The 21,746-nt window shown below is 53.3% G+C and overlaps 1 protein-coding gene across 2 annotated transcripts in view; it reads left to right on the forward strand.

The window, feature by feature from the left end:
- Positions 1–21,746, forward strand: part of SEZ6 (seizure related 6 homolog) — an 82,738-nt gene that overhangs the window by 49,402 nt on the left and 11,590 nt on the right. For both annotated transcript variants that reach the window (XM_032947317.2, XM_032947318.2), the window contains exons 5-11: positions 9,584–9,769; positions 10,042–10,210; positions 10,595–10,761; positions 13,021–13,215; positions 16,095–16,233; positions 19,360–19,556; positions 19,944–20,138. In XM_032947317.2, coding sequence (XP_032803208.1) covers positions 9,584–9,769; positions 10,042–10,210; positions 10,595–10,761; positions 13,021–13,215; positions 16,095–16,233; positions 19,360–19,556; positions 19,944–20,138 — 1,248 coding nt within the window. The remainder of the gene's footprint in view (positions 1–9,583; positions 9,770–10,041; positions 10,211–10,594; positions 10,762–13,020; positions 13,216–16,094; positions 16,234–19,359; positions 19,557–19,943; positions 20,139–21,746) is intronic.

The raw sequence follows: 21,746 nt of genomic DNA on the forward strand, positions 1-21,746 counted from the left end.
CTGGTGACCCGGGTTCGATTCCCGTCCACGGCCAATAGCAGTGACGATTATCTGAACCGGTGCTGAGCCTTCCCTAGGTCGACTTAGCCTCAAATGAGTGTAGAAACATCGCCACTCGGGAGACAAAGGCGGCCGGGCGTGGTATTGGCCACCCACCCCCTCGTGTGCCATGCCGGCCTTTATAGGTGCTCGCTAACAGCACTTGCCCCTACAGTCTGTTAAGGCTACACGGGGAATCTTTGTGCGCATCATGAGTAGCGCAGCACAGATTGTTTTTACGGGGGGGGGGGGGGGCTGTGTGGTGGCCAGGGCTGGTTTATAGTAAATCCATCTGTGCGCGACTTTCAGTACTGTCCCATTCGTGTGCGCATGCGTGGGATATTTGCGGGCTACTAAGGTTTCCTCCTGTGTGCCTAAACGTGCCTTGAAGAGCAATTGGGCAGAACATTGCAACGCAACACCCTTCCGAAACCGAGTCTTGATAACCTAATGAGGCTTGCCTCGAGAATCAAACGGCACTGCGGTGTTTTAATGCCATCACAGTATAAGCTTACCGCGTGTGTGAACGTCGGGTCCGCTCGCGTTTGTTCGCTGCGACTTGCTCGCCCTGGCCGCGAAAGCGGAGGTCTCTCCGAATTGTGGCAGTGCGCTGTGTTTTATGAACCGCGCTCTGTAGGGTCGGCTTCATTATCCCCTTGTGTCTGCAGGCAGGCCCAGAGAAATGACGCCGCTTGGAGCTCATTGTTATTGGGGAGCCTGGCTTGATGGTAGCAGTGGTAATCTGTCAATTGCAGTTAAGGAACCGGGAGAGAGCGCCCCACCCCCAGGGTTTATTTCCGCCAGTTTGTACAACTGGCAGAAATAAACAGCTCCATGTGTCATGGCGTGGCCAGCCAGCCCCCGAATGCCGGAATGTTCAAAGACATTTTTTTTAAACAACGAAAGAAATCCCGAGCGACCTTTGCGCATGTGTGAACCTTTACAGCGGACAACCCCGACGATTTAACATACAGTCGCGATCAGAGCTGCAATTCGGATGAATTGCATGATGGAGGGGGGGGGAGGAAGGGCGGGGTTTCTTTCTCGCTCTCGTTATCGTCACGTTAATCGTAACTTAACAATAATTTCACCTTGTAATGCGCCGCCACCACCGCCGCCCCGTGTTCGCTCGCTCGCGAAGAGAGAACGCGACTCGGAGAAAATTGGCCAGACATCCCAACCGCAGGGACCTCCCTCAAAGGGAGTCTTGAGACTCGGTAAGGGATTTCCTTGGACGCTGTTACGTTACTGGTGTGAATCGCCACCCACCTGAACACCCAGTCTAGAACCCACGCGGTTCTCTCTCCCGGACCGGTTCAACCCTTCGAGATGGTGCTACCGTCTCCCACGAGGTGTCGCCCTGCGCGTGATATAAAGTGAAGGCAAAAGTCCCCACCCCCCTCCCCCCCCGTGTTGCATATTCAAGCTGCTGGGACGAGTGCCGTTAGCGGGCACCTTTGAAGGCCTGCGCGGAGTACGAGGGGGTGGTGTGCCTAGCTCCACGAATGGTTGCCTTTGTATACGCGCCGCACCGGATACTCATTCATAACAAGGCTGAGTCAGCCAAGGAGATGCCCAGGATGGCTTCAAACTCAGGTGGCCGAGTTCAAAGCACTAAAGCTTGCTCCACGCACACACACACACACAGAATGGCACAAATAGACCAACGCAAAGGTGCTCGTGTGGTGTGTACAGTACCTGAGTGTTCGACTCTTTATCTTGACATCAAACGGACAATTTAAAAACAAGTGAATGGGCTAGGGCAGGCCTCATTGCTCGACGGAACGGTGAAATCGGCACGTGCACAGGAGTGAGACAGAAAGTAACGAGAAGCTCTGGCACTTGGGAGATGGCGACATTGTTGGGGGAGCCTACATCCAGCAGTGGATAGACAACGGCCGCTGACGATGATTGACGATGATTGCACTTCCACCTACTCTGAGACTACATCAGTCATATTAGCCAGAGTTAGTCCGAGCGTGGCGTGGTGGTGGTGCTAAACGGTTTAACACCGCTCGCGCAGCGCTTTTGATCAGTAACAATGGCAATGCAGCAGCAATGCAGCAGCAATGCCAATGCAGCAAAGGGCCGCCAAGAACTCACTGCACCCCACTCCACACGCCACACTGCTGACGGTGATTTGTTCTATTTTACTTCTACCTACGTGATTTTACCGAAAGAACCAAAGAGTACCTTTATAAACAGTTTGCCTTTAGAAGGTAACCACTTCTTCCTGGTGACGACCGCTTGTGGTTGCGATAGAAACATCGTGATAATTTTATTCACTTTATTTGTATTATTCTTTTTTCTGCCTACGTGACTTTACCGAAAGAACCAGAGATTTTGATCAGTTAGCGACCTTGTGCCGACTTTCAGCACCAAGGACAGCTCCTGCTGCTGAATATATGAAGGGAAATAACATTCTGGCCTTTTGAGCCTTAATGGGAGTGGAGTTTTGTTTTATTGCTTTGCACTTAAGATGCCCTATAAACCAAAGGCTCTTTGTTCTCCTCGTTGGCTGAAATCCTAGCGACGGCCTAAATTACCTATTAGCAGCGTTTGCTGTTATGCTTTCAGACAGCCGCTTAAAGAAAATAATTAAACTTAATTTAGAATGTGCAAATTACACACATGCGACACGGACCCAGCATGAACCGTGAGAGTGCGTGTGACAGGTTCTGAGATAATCGTGGCTCTGAATCCTACCCCCCCCCCCCCAAAACTGCTCATGGCTTTCCCTGTAAACGTCCGTGCGTCATCGTGATTGGCTGTGTCGAGCCAGACACTGCAGCGTTGCTCCTTTCATTTGCGCCGTTGCAGGTCTCCGAGTCGCATGAATAAATAAATAGCCATCAATTATTATCCGCCACTGCACTCGCGAAATCAAGCCGCACTCTTTCGAAGACCTCTTCTTTTTTAATCGCCTTTTCTGACCGCGCAGCTGCATTCGCAATGACAAAGAGGGCGCTCGGCATTTGTTAACAAGAAGCAATCGAAATGTTTTTTTTGCAAAGGACATTGCCGGCGGCGGCAGCAGCAACCGCGGCTAACAGCCAGCGGCGGCAGCATCGTCCTGGCAAGGAGGGCTCTTTGATTGCTTGATTCGAGTTGTGCATCACGATCCCAGCAATCGCCTGCTAACCCTCCCGCCCACCGTACCCGCAGCTGAACGAACATATTTGCTTCACAATGAAACGTGCAATAAACTCCGGATTAAGACGCAACGCAAAACGGCCGTACGCACATACACACGAACATACGCATGGATAAATGAGTCGATAACGAAAGCGTGAATGTTCCCTCTGTCGAAAATGCTCACACTTATTCTGCTGGGGTGCAGCTGCTTCTGCTGTATGCAGACGTTGCTGTGTGCTGCGTGCGCTGCCTGCAGATCAGCCCCCCGTGTGTGCGGGGGTGGGGATGAGGGCCGGCCGATGCTGTGCACTGGACTCCCCTGCTCACTAACCCTGCCCTCCATTTCGCTGTAGCCACGAGCTGTTGTTAATGCCGCACGTCCTGGCGTGGAGGACGTTTAACGGCCATAGCCAAACGTGTTTGTGTTTTTTTTTTGTATTTAAACAAGCTGTGAGGTTGTTCACTGTGTGCGTTGGAGGAGGAGGGAGCGGTAGCGTGGTGGCTAGCGCAGTGCACTTCTAACTCAGCGGCCCGAGTTCAATTCCCGCTCATGACCAATATCGGTGTGATTATTTGAACCTTTGAACCTGTATTGGGTCTCTCCTCTAGATCGACTCGGCCTTAAGAAATGAGCACCTGATGCTGTGTATAAACATCAGCACTGGGGAGACAAAGGTGGCCGGGTGCGATGCTGGCCATCCACCCCTCGTGTGCTGTGCCGCCCTTCATAGATGCTACATGCTAACAGCACTTGCCCCAGCAATCTGTTCAGGCTAAAGTGGCGATCTCTGCCTATTGTTCATGTGGTGAGTGGTTGTGGTTCATGAACTGTGCTAGGATATTGGTGAAATAGATTTTAATCCTGACCATGGTGCACATTTGTGGGGCAATCAATTTCGTACGTGTGGCACTCCACGGTAACGAGATGTTAACTACCTCGCTTGGTATACAGGATGTCGTGGGTTCAATCTCGACCCCGATGCCTGTATATTTACAGTTTGCATGTTCTCCCCGTGGTCGCGTATATTTTTCTCCAGGTCCTCCGATATTTCCCTCCACATTTAGAAACATGCGTTTGGAGTAGTTGGCTGCTATAAGTTTTCACATGATAGGCCAATTCGTTTGTGGCCAGGCCGCTTCTGAAAAAAAAAGCTATATACTTCGGTGGGCCTTACCTGGTAAAATAAAAAAAAAATGTTTCGTTTAGTGTGTGGTTATGAGTGTGCGGTGGTTCTTGTTGTTTATCCCAACAGTTTATTTCCGCACATCATCTCATAAGGAAGTGGCATTTGTTGCCACCTGGGGAGGGGGGTGACTTAGCAGCTTGTGTTTTTGCAGCGCCTTTTATGATTCCATTTGAGGATCTCGCTGCACCTCCGTCGTAAACGAAGCCCGGATGGGAATCTCGTACTCTAGGAAATATTTACCGACGCCATAAATGCAGCCTTTCCTTTCTTAGAAATGTTAATTATTTATTGTGGTTTTCTCCTTCACCGAGGAGCGCTTTCGTGTTGCGTTCGATTTGAAGGTGGCGGCGGCGGTGGCGGTTCCACGGGTTGCCGCGCGGGGCGCTCACAGGGATTTAATTTGTGTTCCTTCTCTGTTCACCCGCCGCCCACAAAATAGCGCATTTGTCGACATCCAAATCGCTTTGCCGAGCGCCAACCGGGCAGGAGGTCCCCCTCACGATCGAGGTGAAGGGTCGCAGCCGCATTTCCCGAACGGCACCGCGGGCGGCACTCGGGGCGAACAAACTTGGCAGCTCAAGTTGCGAACCTTGCAACAACTACAAACAACAAAAAACAACAAAAAACCCTCAAGCAGGCAAATGGTGGTTCATTTGCCTGCCACAAATACCCGCCACAAATGAACCACAATACCTTGCTGATCTCGTCAAGGGACATAAACCACTTCCTCGTATCGGAAGCGAGGGAGTTCCAGACGGCCGCAGAAGCGCATCTGAAAGCGCGAGACGCCATGGCCGTCTTTGTTCGACGGTTAGCCGAAAGCCACTGCGAGGCTGACTGATAATGATTGGAATGATGATGGTGCTAGGAGGTTTTGTGTGCAAATCGTTCGTGATCCGGCTGAGACCGTAACCCCACTGCACTTGAGAACCCGCTCTCGTCGCGGGCGGCTCAATCCCCAAATCGAAATCCAACGGAGGCGGATCTAGACACCTCCCACGGAGCGTGGGGGTTGGTGGACCCTCATTGTAAAAGAAATATGCAGTGTCTTTTCTCTGATAAATAAAATATCAACTTTCACATCTCGAAGGGGGTGGGTGGGGGGGGGGGCGTTCGGGCGTTGGGTATTCCTCCCCCTTCGCCCTTCTGCCCCCCTGGATGTGCCACTGGAATCCGGGATCTCCGCAGTGCTGGCTCGGCGCTCCCATTCAGAAAATTTCCCGATCGAGCCAAGCCAGCCCCGTCCCCAGCCCCCCCACCCCCTTCACCTTCGCTCGGCGTGAGTGATGTGGGCCCTGTGAGAGCGCGTGGCGGCACCATCTGTAATTTAAGCAAAAGTGAAAATATCGACGACTTGCCGAGGCAATCCGTCCGATTGATTGAGAGGTTTGCTCCGGCTCCGGTTTAAACTCCCCGCATCTGCTTGGGCGCCTTGAGCCGACACCGTTTTGAGATTTGCTTCATTTATTTTTACTTGTCGCTCACCCGTGGGGGAAATGCTGACGTGCTCCGTCCGCTTTATATATACGTCCGGCACCTCTTCGAAAACTGAACTATTGAACTAGACTATTTTATTTTATTATTTTATCAGTTAAGACCCACTGAGCTATGTAGCACTTTGTCAGGAACGACCTGGCCACAAATGATAACTCAACCAAGTAGCCTCTAACGTGAAAAGTTATAGCAGCCAAATACACTAAAGGTATGCTGTTGATTCTAAATGTTGAGGGAAAAACCGGAGGACCCCGAGAAAAATCCACGCAACCACGGGGAGAACATGCAAACTCCAAATTTACAGAAGGCGTCAGGGTGGAACCGACGGCGTCCTGTATACCAGACGAGGTAGTTAACATCTCACCACCGTGGTGCCCTTCACCCACGCGTCACCGCTCGTGCCGGCGTCTGCATCACAGGGAACAAAGTCAACGTCTTTTTCGGCCGTCCTCAATCTACACAAATTATTCCACTTACAATTTTGTTGCCTGCTCTTCTTTGGTTTGACTGATGGATGGAGGTAATTTCAACCGGGGGTTGAAAACTCGTCGAAACTTCGAGCCTCTGTTTTCAAGGCATAGCTGAGTCAACAGGTGACGGCCGATACATAGTATTATTCTACAGGTTTGACGTGGAAAGCCAACATAGAAATAGATCAAAATCAGTTGCATGACTGATTTTATGAACATTTATTCTCAAAAATATATGTCGACAAAATAATGGTTGTCGGCCCTTTCTCCATCCACCGCTAGATGAAGGCCTCCCAATGGCGTGTCAGTCATGGGAATTATTTGACTATAGCTTCACCACGCTGCTCAGTGTGGGTCGATGATTGGTGAGGGGGTAAACCCAGGACCGGTTTAGATGTCACTCAGCACTGATGTTTGATGTGGCCAGGAATCGAACTCGGGTCGCCTGCTTTACAGCGTGGTGCGCTAACCAATTCCTATCCACGACTAATATCAGTGGCCAGGAATTGAACTCGGATAAAATCGTGGCTACTGAGATTCGCGATGGCCCAGGCATCATTGAACCCTGTGGCCAGGAATTGGGTTTAAAAAAAAAAATGGCCAGAAATATACCCGAGTTCAATTCCTGGCCACGGCTAAAAACCAGTGTCGAGTGATATCAGAACGAGTTCCACGCCTTCACCGCCGTGAGCGACGTGGCATGTGGACACATTCTTCCGTCGGTGGATTGAGAATGGGTGGACAAGAGGAGATCGTGGAATAAATACCGCTCCTGTGGCGCATGCCAAGTTTGGTGGCACAGCAGCGTTGTGGGGTGGTAGGCAGCAGCATGGAGTTGTCGTCCCTGTTCTCAAGGGGGACCCCGGGTTAAAGCACTGCAGAAAACGTGCAATGAAAAGTAATTTATAATCGTGTATAGAACCTGACGCAATGTGAGGATAATTAGGGATAATTAGTTACAATTAAATATTAACATGTTAATGGAGATTAATATTTTAGCAAAATGTATTATAAATGAGGTTGAGTACAAAGGCACATGGATTCGTACTGGCAAAGAAATGGGTCAATTTTCCCAGTCAAAATCTGACATGGGAGGTGGGGGAGTGTTTACACGTAACAGAGGAGTATCATGGGACAGCACCACAACAATGTGAATTCAGGCAGCGTCTGAAAACGATGGCATTTCAAGACGCTGCATGGGAGGCATTGGGCATCGTTATTTCATGAGAGAGGTGGACAGTCAGAGGCAGCAGAACACAAAGGGAGGTCTTGAGTCTCGGCTTGAATTGGGGCAAAGAATTCGACGGCACGAATGGCTGGGGGAAGGGAGATCCAGACTGTAGGGGCAGCAGAGGACAATGAGCGACGCCCTAACGAGCGAAGTTTAAGCGCGGGGCTTGGATAGAACGCATTGATGGTGGTGGGGTAAACCGTGGGTTACCCCTGCACTGGGTCGGCTACCCAGGAAATATTTCCGCGCTCAGCACACCGCATCCTACATACCTCTTCTCTCCGTGGCCGTGGCCACTAACCACATTACACGGGCTCCGACCTACCGCCAGCACCTCGGATCACATTCGGCCAGAAATTTGGCCCCGCACACAAGGCCGCCTGCGGTGACGTGCGGTCGCAACGAAGGCGCGGCCCAGTTGCACACGAGCCAGCCCACCACCCTGCGCCCTCACCGCCGCTCACCACCACTCACCGCCAGCGCCTTTATTATCAGCCCTCCCACTGATTAGTTCTCATCACAGATTAACTGTGCAGCTCATTAGGGCCAGCAGTGTACCCAGGGATTAGCGGGAATTGGGGGCACACCAGGTTGCATGATTTTTATTTCGCGCGACGGCCGTCCGTGATTTTATTTGTCGTCTTAATCCCGAGTGGTGCTGCCGAATTGGTGGAGTGTCTCGGTGGCGAGAGACTTGCCCCCCCCCCACCCCCCACCACTTCCTCCCCCCAGTGAGCCGCTCTGTCGACCGCCCACACAGGCGATGGGTCACGCGCGTTCTCCGAGTCGGTGGTGGAAATTCCACATTCCTTTGGCAGGGACTGGTTTCCAGTAGACAACCGCTGGTTAGATTCCCAGAGTCACCATTTCTATAATCGACAGTATCAGAAGCAGCAGTAGCTATTATCTTCCCACTCCTGGATGAAGGCCTCCCCAATCCATCACCATCTCTCATGGCCCTGCGATGCAATAATCCATCTAGCACCTGCAGATTATTTCATTGCTCCATCTCCGCTGCGGTGGTTCTAATGATGGGTGCGTTTACCCTCCTGTGGCACCCGCTCCAATATTAGTCTCCACCTCTGGCCATCATCCCTCCCAGCGATGTGTTCCACCCAAGGCCATATTGAATATGATGCCATAACCAACCGTGCTAATCAGAGGTTCGGGGGAAGGACAACAAACTAATGTTGTCTGCGTACGATGTCTGATGCGTACGTTCCCCTTTCTGTCTCTCAATACCACGTTCTAAAACAACGCCGTATGCACAACACTGTCTCGACGATATATCGTACATCGAAATAATATTTAGCTGATTTTGTCATTGTTGTGACATGGGTAAGTTTTGCGCATTAAGACGTCCAGATCTCTTAATAACACGATGAGTTCTCACGATGCGTTCTCATCGTATTATTAAACAAAGAACCATTTGTTGGTGACGAAGCTCTAGAAGTATGGACACCGACTCTCCACCGGTGCGTGGATCAGACCGCTCCTTAACTCAAACGTTGACTTTTGTAGCCAACACCATGATCCATATTTGTTTTTTAGTTCCGTCCCCTCGTAGTTTCCCATTCAAGATTACTCGTCAATTACCCTCCACCACCCGACAAGATTGTCACCTGTTAAAGGACATCATCGTTTGATACGCGGCCAACGTCTTGATCGACTTTTGAATTCAACATCACCGTGCGACGGAGTTCCACCGACGCGCCGCTTTGAGCGCAGCTACGGTGGTGTGACCCGAACCCACATTTTTATTTCATCTCATCGTATATCGGCGACGAAACGTAGCACCGTAGCGCGACATTCCGCTCCCAGCAGAGCTTCTCCATGTCGGTCGTTCACCCGGACATCACGTGCGCTGCCGCGGCAGCCGCCCCAACGCTTGCGTTCACCGGGAGTCTGTGGGTGGCGACGTACGTACGCACGCTGAACTTCTTTCGCGCCGTACGTAGCCAACCGTGCTAATCGATGACGGCTGTCTCCGCGTCGTCCGCGCCACCCGGGCCTTCGCCCGCCGGCAGAGTACGTGCTGAGCTGCCCGGTGCCGGGGAAGCCGGCGTTTGGCGAGGTGTACGTGAGCGGCCTGCACCCCGGCGGCAAGGCCTACTTCCACTGCAAGGCCGGGTACCAGCTGCGGGGCCAGAGCATCCTCACCTGCATCAACAGCACCCACCCGGGCTGGGACGCCACTGAGCCCCTGTGCTTAGGTGAGAGGGGAGCAGCCCGCACGACCTCTCGCCCGCCCCCCCCCCCCCCCACCTGCTCGCTCGATTCATCGTCGCACGCTTTCTCACCCCATCGTTTAATTGCTCGCTCACTCACTATATCGCCGTGTCGTTCATTGCTTACTCACTTCCTTACGCGCTGAATTGATCATTCACGCTCTCGATCACTCACCCACTCACCCCCATCGCTCAATCAATCCGGAGTGCCGGTTTAATTTGATTGGGCTCCGTCATCTGCCCCGTGCCGTGCGTAGCGATGTGCGGAGGCCTCATCCGGAACGCGTCCGTGGGTCGCATCCTCTCGCCCAACTTCCCGGCCAACTACACCAACAACTTGACGTGCGTGTGGCTCATAGAGGCGCCCGACGGCCAGCGGCTGCACCTGCACTTCGAGAAGCTGGCCCTGGCCGAAGACGACGACAGGTCGGGAACGTTGACGGCGAAGATGCCCTCGCTTTATCCCGCGGACGTGCAGCGGTACCCTCCTCTTGCCTGCACGCACCGTCGGGTGATGCACAAACCGTCTCACGGTAGTCTTTAGAGGGAGGCGGACATTGCAGCACCCTTCCTCGAGCACACACGGGAGGTGGGCGCTCCAGCAGACCACACGCTAAGCAGAAGTAGACGGCCAGTGGATCGTATCGTTGCTCGTCCTGTTTCGCGTCTAACATTTTTATTAAAAGTTTTGTCTGACACTGAGTCGCCCCCCCCCCCCATTACCCTCCCCCACGTCTCCCCACACCCCTAACCTCACCACCGTGCACCCCCCCCCCTCCTCGCCGCCCTCCACCCCGACCTCCCCCGCAGGCTGATCGTGCGCAACGGGAACACGTCGAGCGCCGTCCCGCTCTACGACTCGTACGAGACGGAGTACTTCCCCGGCGAGGGCGTCATCAGCACGAGTCGCTACTTCCGCCTGGAGCTCACGACCGACAACGTCGGCACGGCGCCGGGATTCGCCGTGCGATACGAAGGTCCGGCGTTCGCCGCGATGCGGCAAGGGGCGAGGGGAGCCCCCCCCACCCCCCCCTTCATCCCCCACCTCCACCCCCCACCTCCACCCCCCACCTTTCACCAATCCGGTTGCGTTTCGCTCGTCCATTCGCAGAGTCGGATGGACGAGCGTTTTGACCGCTCTCAGTCGGTCGCTCTGCAGGCGCCCGCCTCGATTGGCTTGGCGTTACAGTCGCAGTCCATCGTGGGCCCAGGCCACGATATGCCGCTCGTTTGGTACCACCTGGAACGGCAAAACTTGTACCAACAGTGCAGTAACTATATATAATAATGGTGTCATCACATCATCAACTTTTGGTAGCCGTGAACTGCTATCCCTGCATAATTGCCACCACCCGCGGTTACTAAATTACACTGTGGCTCGTGGACCGTCGATGGTTATCTTTGAATCTTAATCACAACGACAATGCCCTTGTTGCTTTTATCCAGGAAGGCCTCACTCTGAATCTCAAGGCATTTCTTCCAGGAGGGTTCTGCTACGTTGGGATGCGTTTACTTGTATGAATGTGCATGCGTGTGAATGTGTGTATTTGTGTGAGCGCGTGCGTTTGTGCGCTTGTGTTGGTGTGTGTCTGTGTGTGTGCTCGCTAACAACACTTGCCCCAACAGTCTGTTGAGGCTATACGGGGGATCTTTGTGTTTGTGTGGTGGGGAGCGGTGGCGCATTGCTTAGCGCATTGCACTGCGAAGGTTGCGGATTCAAATCGTGTATTGTGGAGGGGGTGGAGGGTTCACTCAGCCCATCGTTTCTCTCGCCTCCGCCTCCCCCCGCCATAAGAACGTGGAACTTACATCACCTGCTCTGCAGGGCTGTAAAGGTGATCACACCAATTGAGCAAGAAATGGCTTTGACTTTCGCCTTGACCTCGGTGCCCGGTGATCCACAAAATTACTTAATTCGAACCGTTATTCCTCCTTTCATCAGAACCCTTTCCTATTTGGCGTTTTTTGTTGTTGTTGTTGTTGCCATATCCACCTCGCCGCTATTCACGAACAGCTGCGGGCTCACGGCTTCACGGAGCCAATTAACAAACACTCGCCCGCTCGCTCGCGCACATATGTGAGCGAGCGAGCGAGCGTGCCATCTGATCATCGTCTTCATCGCGCCCACTTAATAATGCATTTGGGGGGGGGGGTATTTATTTATTTATTTGGGAGCCGCTTTTGATTTCGCCGGCGTCAGGTCCCCGTAATCGCCCATCGATTCTCGGCTCGTTGATTAATGCGCCGAGAGGGCGGCGACCTACGAACCTCAATCAATCACCGGCCTACTTGTGTCTTCTCACATCCCACCGATCCACCCCATCTACCCGATCCACCCGATTCACCCGACCCACCCCATCCACCCGATGCACTCAATCCACCCCATCCACCCAATCCACTCCATCCACCCGTGGTGCTGCTGCTGCCCCATTAGCCGGGGGAGGGGAGGGGGGGAGCGGGCGGGGAAAGTCTCTTAATGCAAAAAAACGTTTGCAAGAGGATCCCACCCCCTTCATTTCGATTCATAGAATTCTCGTTAGGTGACCAAAGAGATAGGCGGACCAAAACTAAATGAAAAATGTAGTTAAATGAGATGTGCAGAAAAAACTGAGAGATGAGAGAGATTAGGTCGCTCGTTTGTGCTCATTGGTTTGTTTACGTCTATCAGCCTCGTGGACGTTTGAAGTGTGTGGTGTGTGTGTGTGTGGCACGTGGTGTGTGTGTGTGGTCTGGTGTGTGTGTGTGTGTGGTCTGGTGTGTGTGTGTGGTCTGGTGTGTGTGTGTGTGGCACGTGGTGTGTGTGTGTGGCATGTTGTGTATGATGTCTGGTGTGTGTATTGCACGTTGTGTGTGTTGTCTGGTGTGTGTGTGTGGGACGTCGTGTGTGTGTGTGAGACGTCGTGTGCGCGTGTCTGTGTGTGGCACCTCGTGTGTGTGTGTGGCATGTTGTGTGTGTGATGTCTGGTGTGTGTGTGGCGCGTCGTATGTCTGTGTGTGGCACCTCGTGTGTGTGTGTGGCACGTTGTGTGAACAATAATCTGGGGCCCCTTCAGCCGCTTTGTGCCCAAAGCTTTTGCTGGGTTCTGCTCATGCCCAGTGCCGCCACTGTGCCTTGCCACCGGCCATCGCACTCCACCAGTCACCTCGACGCCAATCCGTGTTGGGTTTTTTTTCTTCTCCCTCTGATTTCCACCTCCGGTCCTCCGGCCGTGCGATCGTTTCTGCCTGCGCTGCAGCGTTCGAGCGTGGCCGCTGCTACGAGCCGTACATCCAGTACGGCAACTACAGCAGCTCGGACCCGCTGTACTCGGTGGGCACCCTGGTGGAGTTTGCGTGCCACCCCGGCTACACACTGGAGCAAGGAACCCCCGTCAGCGAATGCCTGGACATCCGCGAGCCCTACTGGAACCAGACCGAGCCCATCTGCCGTGGTGCGTGATTCGGCCGATTCGTCGGCCACTTTGACGCCTTCCCCTAATTTGTTTAGACAGCAAACAAGGAATGAAAATGAATGCACTTGCGTGGTTTGAAGTTAACCACCTCGCCTGGTATACAGGAGGTCGTGGGTTCGATCCCGTTCCTGACGCCTGCTGCTGTATATTTGGAGTCTACGTGTCTCTCTCTCTCCCCGTGGTCACGTGGATTTTTCTCCGGGTCTGCTATAAGTTTCCACGTGATAATCGACTTGGTTGAGCGATCATTTGCGGCCAAGTCGGTTCTGAAAAAAGAGATTAATAGTACAGTCGGCCTTACCTGGTGCGAAAGAAGCTCAACATTTACAGAGAGTACGTACACGCAACGATTTCTGCTGTAACACTTTCCAAGCCGACGGGTCATTTATTGTTGGGGCAGTATTCGGTCAGCGGTGGTCCAGCGGTTCCAACCATCTGCCAACGTTGGTCAAACGTTCCATGTTGACTGTTTTTGTCCGATGCTTTGATCAGTTTGACCGTTTGGCAATCGGGCAAGCCGCTTCGTGGGTTGAAAACTTTGCGTGAAAGTTTCTGTCCGCATCGATTCATCTTCGCTGGAGTTGCGTTATTGCCTCCCCGTTATGGGTGGGCCAACGGAATGAATGCACCGTGCATCCAAGCGTAGATGGAAAATGTTCGAAAGTAATAATAATCATTTACAGCCCTTTGACAGTCCAGTGCAGGGTCGGTCGTGGGAAGTTGGCTGATTGATCATACGTCACCACGGTGGTCAGGGTGAGCTGGTGGAGGTGTGGAGGGGGGGGGGGCTCTATTGGTTCAGTTATCACTCGCCAGTGATGTCAGCCCTGGTCAGGAATTAAACTCGGGTCACCAGGTTCATAGTCCACTGCGTTAACCACCACTCCACCACGGATGCTTTTACATTATTTTTTTCATGAAATGACCCCCAGTAATTTCATGAATTGTAAAAAAAATCAGGGATCGCAATTCACATAATCGGTCAACAATAGATATTTTACTCAACGAATCGGTGAATCGTTGCGTATTTAGGCCCAACAACTCGTCAATTAGCATTAGATCCTCCGCTCCCAGCACACGCATGGAAGGGTATTGTGCGGAAGAATCGATCACTTCTGACTCGTCTATGCGTATGAATTTTCTCAGCCGCGGACAGAGAGTAGATTCGCACGGCCGTAGATCGTTCGCGCACCACAAGGGCAAACTGCATTGATCCGTGACCCCCAAATCACAACAATTTATCGCGTCGTGGAAGTGCTGGAATCGTTAACGGAGCCATTTCTCCCGCCGTCGCAGTGATCCCCCCCCCCCCCCGAAAAACTGTCAGGCTCTCTTCAAGGTCAAGAGGTCGTCGCGCTCCTCAGTGCCGTTGAAGCGACCGCACGTCGCCACCGCTGTTTATCTGCTGCGCCGTCGACACGATCGCCCCGCGGGGTCGCCCGCCTTGACGTTATCGCACCGCCCCCCTACCCGGGGGCCTTCCCCTCGGTTGCCAACCTCTCTGGCTGCTACACCAATGCCTATTTCGGTCGGTTGTTGGCAGTTTGTAAAAAAATAAAAATTTTGCCCTGTGTTGGCTCGGTGTGGTGGGGGGGGGAGCGGTGGTTCGCGCATCGCGCTACGGAGCCGGGCGTCCGAGTTCGACACACGGCTGCGGCTAAGCTCGCTCGGTCGCTGAGCGATTCGTGAACCGCACCTGGGGCCCCTTTGCCCCTCGTTAAACAAATCTCCAATGGACAGCATGGTGAAGTATGGTCAAACCTTCCCCCACAGCTGACATGGTATGGGGTGGAGGGTGGGGGCATTCATCCAGCAGTGCGTTGACAATGAACTGCAAACTGTTTAATTGTTTTTGTAGTAATTTAGATTTAGTCTTGACACGTGCGAGGTCCGTGTGGGTACCCAGGACTCTCTCATAAGGGAGCACCTATACCTCTACTTAACTCTACGAATGGGCGTTGAACTTCTTCCGTGCCGTATGTAGCCAACCGCGCTAATCGGAGGTGCAGGGAATGAACAACAAACTAAAAGCACAAACAGCAGTTTTGTCACACAGCTGCCGAACGATAGGAAACAACAACACTAATTTGTTCTATTTTGTTTTGGTGTTTATCTCATGATCGTATATTTTTAATTGTCAGGCAAATTAAGTGCAAAAACCAGATTTAGTACGATGGAGTCTTTTTTTCCCCTATTTGTACAATCATTTGGTGACCCGGGCTGGAGCCATGAGCTTCGCACTGCACTGGAGAAACCTGGTTTAATCACCGGCGGGCCGATAGCTGGATTCAATCCCCAGAATCTTAGCAGTGCCGGTTCGGCAGCGTGACCTCTGAGCCTCTGACCCCTAACCCCAATACACTCTCAGGGGCACCAAGGAGAATGGGGTAACAAAGCGTTCGCTGGTTGGAAAAAATAGTGATCCTTACGCGAGCGGGAGCCACTCGAGTCGGAGAGAGCGACACTTGGAGCTCACAAGAGTTTGTTTTTTCATGGAGCAGGTTTTCACTGGAGATTGCGCGCGTGTGCGTTTGTGTGTGTGTGCTTGCGTGCGTGCGGTTGTGTAGCGTAGCGATTAGCGCGCTGCGAACTTGGCTACCCAGGGGTTCGATTCCCGCTCGCAGCCAACAACAGTGACGATTATCTGAACCGGTCCTGGGCCATCCCCTAGCTCGACTCACCCTCAAATGAGTACGCTGTGTAAAAACATCGCCATTGGGGAGACAAAGGCGGCCGTGTGTGACGCTGGCCACCCCCTTGTGTGCCGTCCCAGCCTTCGTACGTGCTCACTAACGGCACTTGCCTGAACAGTCTGTGAAGGCTATACGGGGGATCTTTGTCTGTGTGTGCGTGCACAGCGCTGTGTGGCGGCGACGTAACCGGGTCGCACGGAATCATCCTCTCCCCCAACTACCCCGACATCTACGACGAGGGCCAGGACTGCATCTGGGGCGTGCGTGTGCGCGAGGGACGGCGCATCCTGCTGGAGATACAGCTGTGAGCACGTGCACACACTCACGTGGTTCACACACACGCGGTTCACACACACACACGGTTCATACACACACACGCGGTTCACACACACACACACACGCGGTTCACACACACACACGGTTCACACACACACGCTCACGTGGTTCACACACACATGCTCACGTGATTCACACACACATACGGTTCACACACACACCCTCACGTGGTTCACACACACACGCGGTTCACACACACACAGGCTCACGTGGTTCACACACACACACACGCTCACGTGGTTCACACGCACCCTCACGTGGTTCACACACACACAGGCTCACGTGGTTCACACACAGGCTCACGTGGTTCACACACACACCCTCACGTGGTTCACACACACACGCTCACGTGGTTCACACACAGGCTCACGTGGTTCACACACGCACAGGCTCGTGGTTCACACACACACACCCTCACGTGGTTCACACACATAGGCTCACGTGGTTCACACACACACAGGCTCACGTGGTTCACACACACCCTCACGTCGTTCACACACATAGGCTCACGTGGTTCACACACACACAGGCTCACGTGGTTCACACACACACCCTCACGTGGTTCACACACACAGGCTCACGTGGTTCACACACACACAGGCTCACGTGGTTCACACACACACAGGCTCACGTGGTTCACACACACACCCTCACGTGGTTCACACACACACAGGCTCACGTGGTTCACACACACACAGGCTCACGTGGTTCACACACACACAGGCTCACTTGGTTCACACACACACGCTCACGTGGTTCACATACAAAGATAAAAGATCCCCCTTATAGCCCGATCCAATTCCTCCACGGTGCCAGGCTACAAAGAGTTGTGGGGGTGCTCCTCCAGCCACCGCCTGGCTGGCGATGCCACCCCACACTTGGCAAACGCCTCGGACTCACCACTCACGGCTATCAGCAGCATCACCTGCAGAGGTAGCTGTTGCTGCTGCTGCATTCCCGATGGATTGGACCCGTAAGAGTGTGCAAAAGCAAATGTCCGTGCTTAGTAGTAGCAGCTGCAGTAGCACCGGCAGCAGTAGCAGCTTTGGAAGCAGCAGGAACAGCATCATCAGCAGCAGCAGTTGCCAATTAAAGCCAAATTGAAGCTGGCACCGCCGGGGCCCCCCGAGCGATGGTGGAATTGAGAGGCTTCGATCCGGCCGCGCTCGTCTAATTGCAGTCTGGGTTCGACCTCGAATAATGGATGCGCGAACCTGAGCCGAATTATAGCAACTCGGCTCGTCCGCACGGTGGCCGGTCCTAGCTGTCCCGCACCGCCCAGCATCGCGTTTCCCAGCCGCCGCATCGTCGTCGGTGTGTCATTATCTGCGTAAAACGTTGATCAGGCTTTTGGTGAAAGTCCGTGCAATTTGGAATTGGCATCGATCGATTTTCTTTTCTGTAGAGGGTTTTATGGTCCTGCGCGCCACGGTTGGCGCGTGCACGCGTGTGTGGGCACGTGTGTGGGGGAGCGGTAGTGTAGCGGTTAGCGCGCTGCGCTATGAACCTGGCGCACCGGGTTCGATTCCCGCTCACGGCCAACACCAGTGACGATTATTTGAACCGGTCCTGGGCCTCCCCTAGGTCGACTCAGCCTCAAACGAGTATCTGGTGCGGTGGATAAAAACATTGCCACTGGGGAGAATAAGGCGGTCGGGCGTGGTGCTGGCCACCCACCCCCTCGTGTACCGTTCCGGCCTTCATTGGTGCTCGCTAACAGCGCTTGCCCCCTACAGTCTGTTAAGGCTATACGGGGGATCTTTGTGCTTGTGGATCTTGAGCTCGTTTTGATGCCAAGATGTGGGTGGGGAGCGGGGACGTCTCCTGCGCGTCGCGTTGGGCGTCTTTTTGTCCCCAGTGTCCTTCGCCGTTTTCTCCCGACTGCGCTGTCATCGTCGTCATGGGATAAAGCGCCCGTCCCCGGAGCCGAGCGCTTATTTCCTTGGTTGTTGACAATATTTCACGACGTGGAAAATCGCGCGGATTTATATTTTATGAAGTTGGAACTGCGTTGAGTGAGCCGCACGGTTCGTGAATTAAACGCCGTCGTTTTGTCTGCGGACGGATATTTACGGCTGTGAAACTGCTGTTGAACTTTTTGTGCACCAACCACGCTAATCAGGAGTGCTGCGGGGGGGGGGGGGTTGGAAGGACAACAAACTAAACACAAAAAGCAGTTGGAAAGAAATTAGTTTTCAATCTAGATTTAAAAGTGCATAGCTCCAGTGGCTTCCAACAACAAAGTGGGCGGCCGGGTAGGGGAATTGGAACCTGAAACCAGATGCGAACCCAGGTGATTAGTGGTTGCCGGCTCCATGTCTCCAACCTCTGGGCCACCTCGCCACGTGCCTTTGTCTTGACGACAGAGTTGTACCGCAGCGGAAAAATGAAAACGAAAGAAACGTTTAAAAGGAAAAAAACATTAATAAAAAAACGTCATAATTCATGATGGTAATAAATTACATTTGAAAAATCCCTTGACCATCAAAGTTTATTTCATCCGCGTGATGAATCCGACTACAATGCCGCGCTCGGACTGCGAGAGGAATGTTAATCACCCTGACGTGGCTTCAAAAACAAGGCAATGAAAATAAAATGGCATCGGGTGACCAGGTGGCTCAGAGGTCAGAGCGCTGAGCTGGCACCGTTGAGTTTCTGTGTTTATATCGCAGGCAGCCAGCCGCCTTGAATTAAACCAGAATCACCGTGGATATAATTTTACTCAATTGCAGCCACGGAAATGTATACACCGGCTTGACTGTCGTGCGATGAACGTTACTCGCTGAAGCGTGGCAGGTGGTAAAGTTCTGTGTAAACCAACGGTCGCTCGAAGGGATCTCGGAGGCAGCTCTGTGATATCTGCTTCCGTGTGTCATTCTCCAACGTAAAGGGGTTCAGCATTGCCTGTGCCAGAGATGCGAATGGATGATTTCGTCCCGTGAAACGGTGCTGGTCGTACATTCGATCTAAAATTGGGAAAGAAAAAAACGATATATTGTTTTAAAATTACTTTAATTGTATTATTTACTTATAATCGTGTGCCCGCTGCCCACACGCCCGCCTGCCTGCCCGCCTGCCCGCCCGCCCCCCGTAGGCTGGACATCGGCAGCACGGACTCGGTGACGATCTTCGACGGTGACGACCTGACGTCGCGCGCCCTGGGACAGTACGCCGGCACGCACCACCGCTTCCGCGTCTTCACCACGGGCTCCGAGGTCACGGTGCAGTTCCTGTCCGACCCCGCGGGGCCCATCCCCGGCAGGGGTCGTGGCTTCGTCGTCCACTACTCTGGTGAGAGCCGCATCCCCGATCATCGTTTACAGCTCAGGGCCACAAAGAGTTGGGGCGCAGATGGGGCACATAGATGGGGCGGTTTTCCATCCAACGGGATTTCGGAGAAGTCTTCTCATGTTATTTGTTTTTCCCCGGAGCCTCCAACATCCTTTCGGAGGCCCTAGAAAAGCCTGGAGGAAGGGTAGTGGCTGCAGCTCTAAATTCACCTTCTCACCCACCAACCGGCCCGTCAAGCTGCCCGCCCATTTACCACGCAGTACCTCGGCCATCGCCATTCTCAATTGCAATGCTATTCTTGGCCCGCATTATCATTTATTTTTTTCTACGTGTCCCCTTACCCCCTCTTTTTACCCCCCCACTCCTTACCTTACTTTGCACACGCAGAGGTCGTGCGTAACGACACGTGCTCGCCGTTGCCCGACGTGTCGCACGGCTGGAAGACGCTGTCTCACGCCGAGCCGATTCGCGGCACGGTGGCCACGTACCAGTGCGAGCCGGGCTACGACATCCTGGGCACCGACATTCTCATGTGCCAGTGGGACCTCTCCTGGAGCACCGACCCGCCCTCCTGCCAGCGCGGTGAGTGGCAGTGGTGGCGGTGGTGGCGGTGGTGGCGGTGAGTGGCGGTGGTGGCGGTGGCGGCGGCGGTCGATAACCGGTGCGGCGCACGACGGCCAACGGTAAACCGGCGCTCGCCTGACTTTACAAAGTCGGCTCGTCGAGGAATCTTTCGTACCTCGGCTACGGGGGTCAAAGGTTAGGTCGGTGTTCCTCGCCGGTGGTGCACTCGGGATGCCGCCCCGACCCCTGGAAGCCGTGCGGACTAACGCCGTCGCGGCCGGGCGTGGTCCTGAAAACACCGCCCCCTCCTCGTGCGCCGTGCCGGCCTTCATTGGTGCTCGCTAACAGCACTTGCCCCCGTCGGCCAATAATGTTAAACAGGGAATCTGGATTATTGTGTCACGTTGTCCTTATATGAGTATCTGGTACCAATTAACATGAGCATTGAGCATGGTACTGGCCCTAGCCGGGTTGCTGGGCGGTGGTGACTCAATATCTGCTAATTGCCCTGGCAATTTAATTGTGACCGCTCGTATTCGCAACTTCGTGCATGTGAAGATTCTTCTGCAGTGAGAATTCCAACCGGGGCTGGTGGGGGGGTGTTCCTAGAAATCTTCAAGCCTCCTTTCATTGCGTCTTCAGGTCATTGTCGTTCCCCTTCGCACGTTAATTGTTTTAGTATTCACGCACGAGATTCCCACGGCCATCCCAGGCCAGGTTGCCTCACCTACCTCATTCTAATCCACCAGGTTCTAACTCACCTCATTATAACCCACCTCATTCTAACCCACTACTTTATAACCCATCACTTTCTAACCCACCTCGTTCTAGCCCACCTCGTTCTAACCCACCACGTTCTAACCCACCACGTTCTAACCCACCTCATTCTAACCCACCTCATTCTAACCCACCACGTTCTAACCCACCACGTTCTAACCCACCACGTTCTAACCCACCACTTTCTAACCCACCACGTTCTAACCCACCTCATTTTAACCCACCACGTTCTAACCCACCACGTTCTAACCCACCTCATTCTATCTCACCACGTTCTAACCCACCACGTTCTAACCCACCACGTTCTAACCCACCTCATTCTAACCCACCACGTTCTAACCCACCTCATTCTAACCCACCACATTCTAACCCACCTCATTCTAACCCACCACGTTCTAACTCACCACGTTCTAACCCACCACGTTCTAACTCACTACGTTCTAACCCACCTCGTTCTAACCCACCACGTTCTAACCCACCTCATTCTAGCCCACCACATTCTAACTCACCACGTTCTAACCCACCTCATTCTAACCCACCACGTTCTAACCCACCACGTTCTAACCCACCACGTTCTAACTCACCTCATTCTAACCCACCACATTCTAACCCACCACGTTCTAACTCACCTCATTCTAACTCACCACGTTCTAACCCACCACTTTCTAACCCACCACTTTCTAACCCACCACGTTCTAACCCACCACAGCCGAGACCACCAACACTGTAATTCAATGCCAAGGCAATCCACCCCAAACTTCACCAAAGGCTCTCCCAGTCTCGCCATGCACAGCCAATATTTGCTCCACAGTCTAGCCCAGCGTCAGCTTACGACGCGGTCATTCGTTT

This window comes from Petromyzon marinus, chromosome 5 (assembly GCF_048934315.1).
Source record: "Petromyzon marinus isolate PM22_M1 ecotype Great Lakes invasive population chromosome 5, UKy_Petmar_22M1.pri1.0, whole genome shotgun sequence".
Taxonomy (NCBI): domain Eukaryota; kingdom Metazoa; phylum Chordata; class Hyperoartia; order Petromyzontiformes; family Petromyzontidae; genus Petromyzon; species Petromyzon marinus.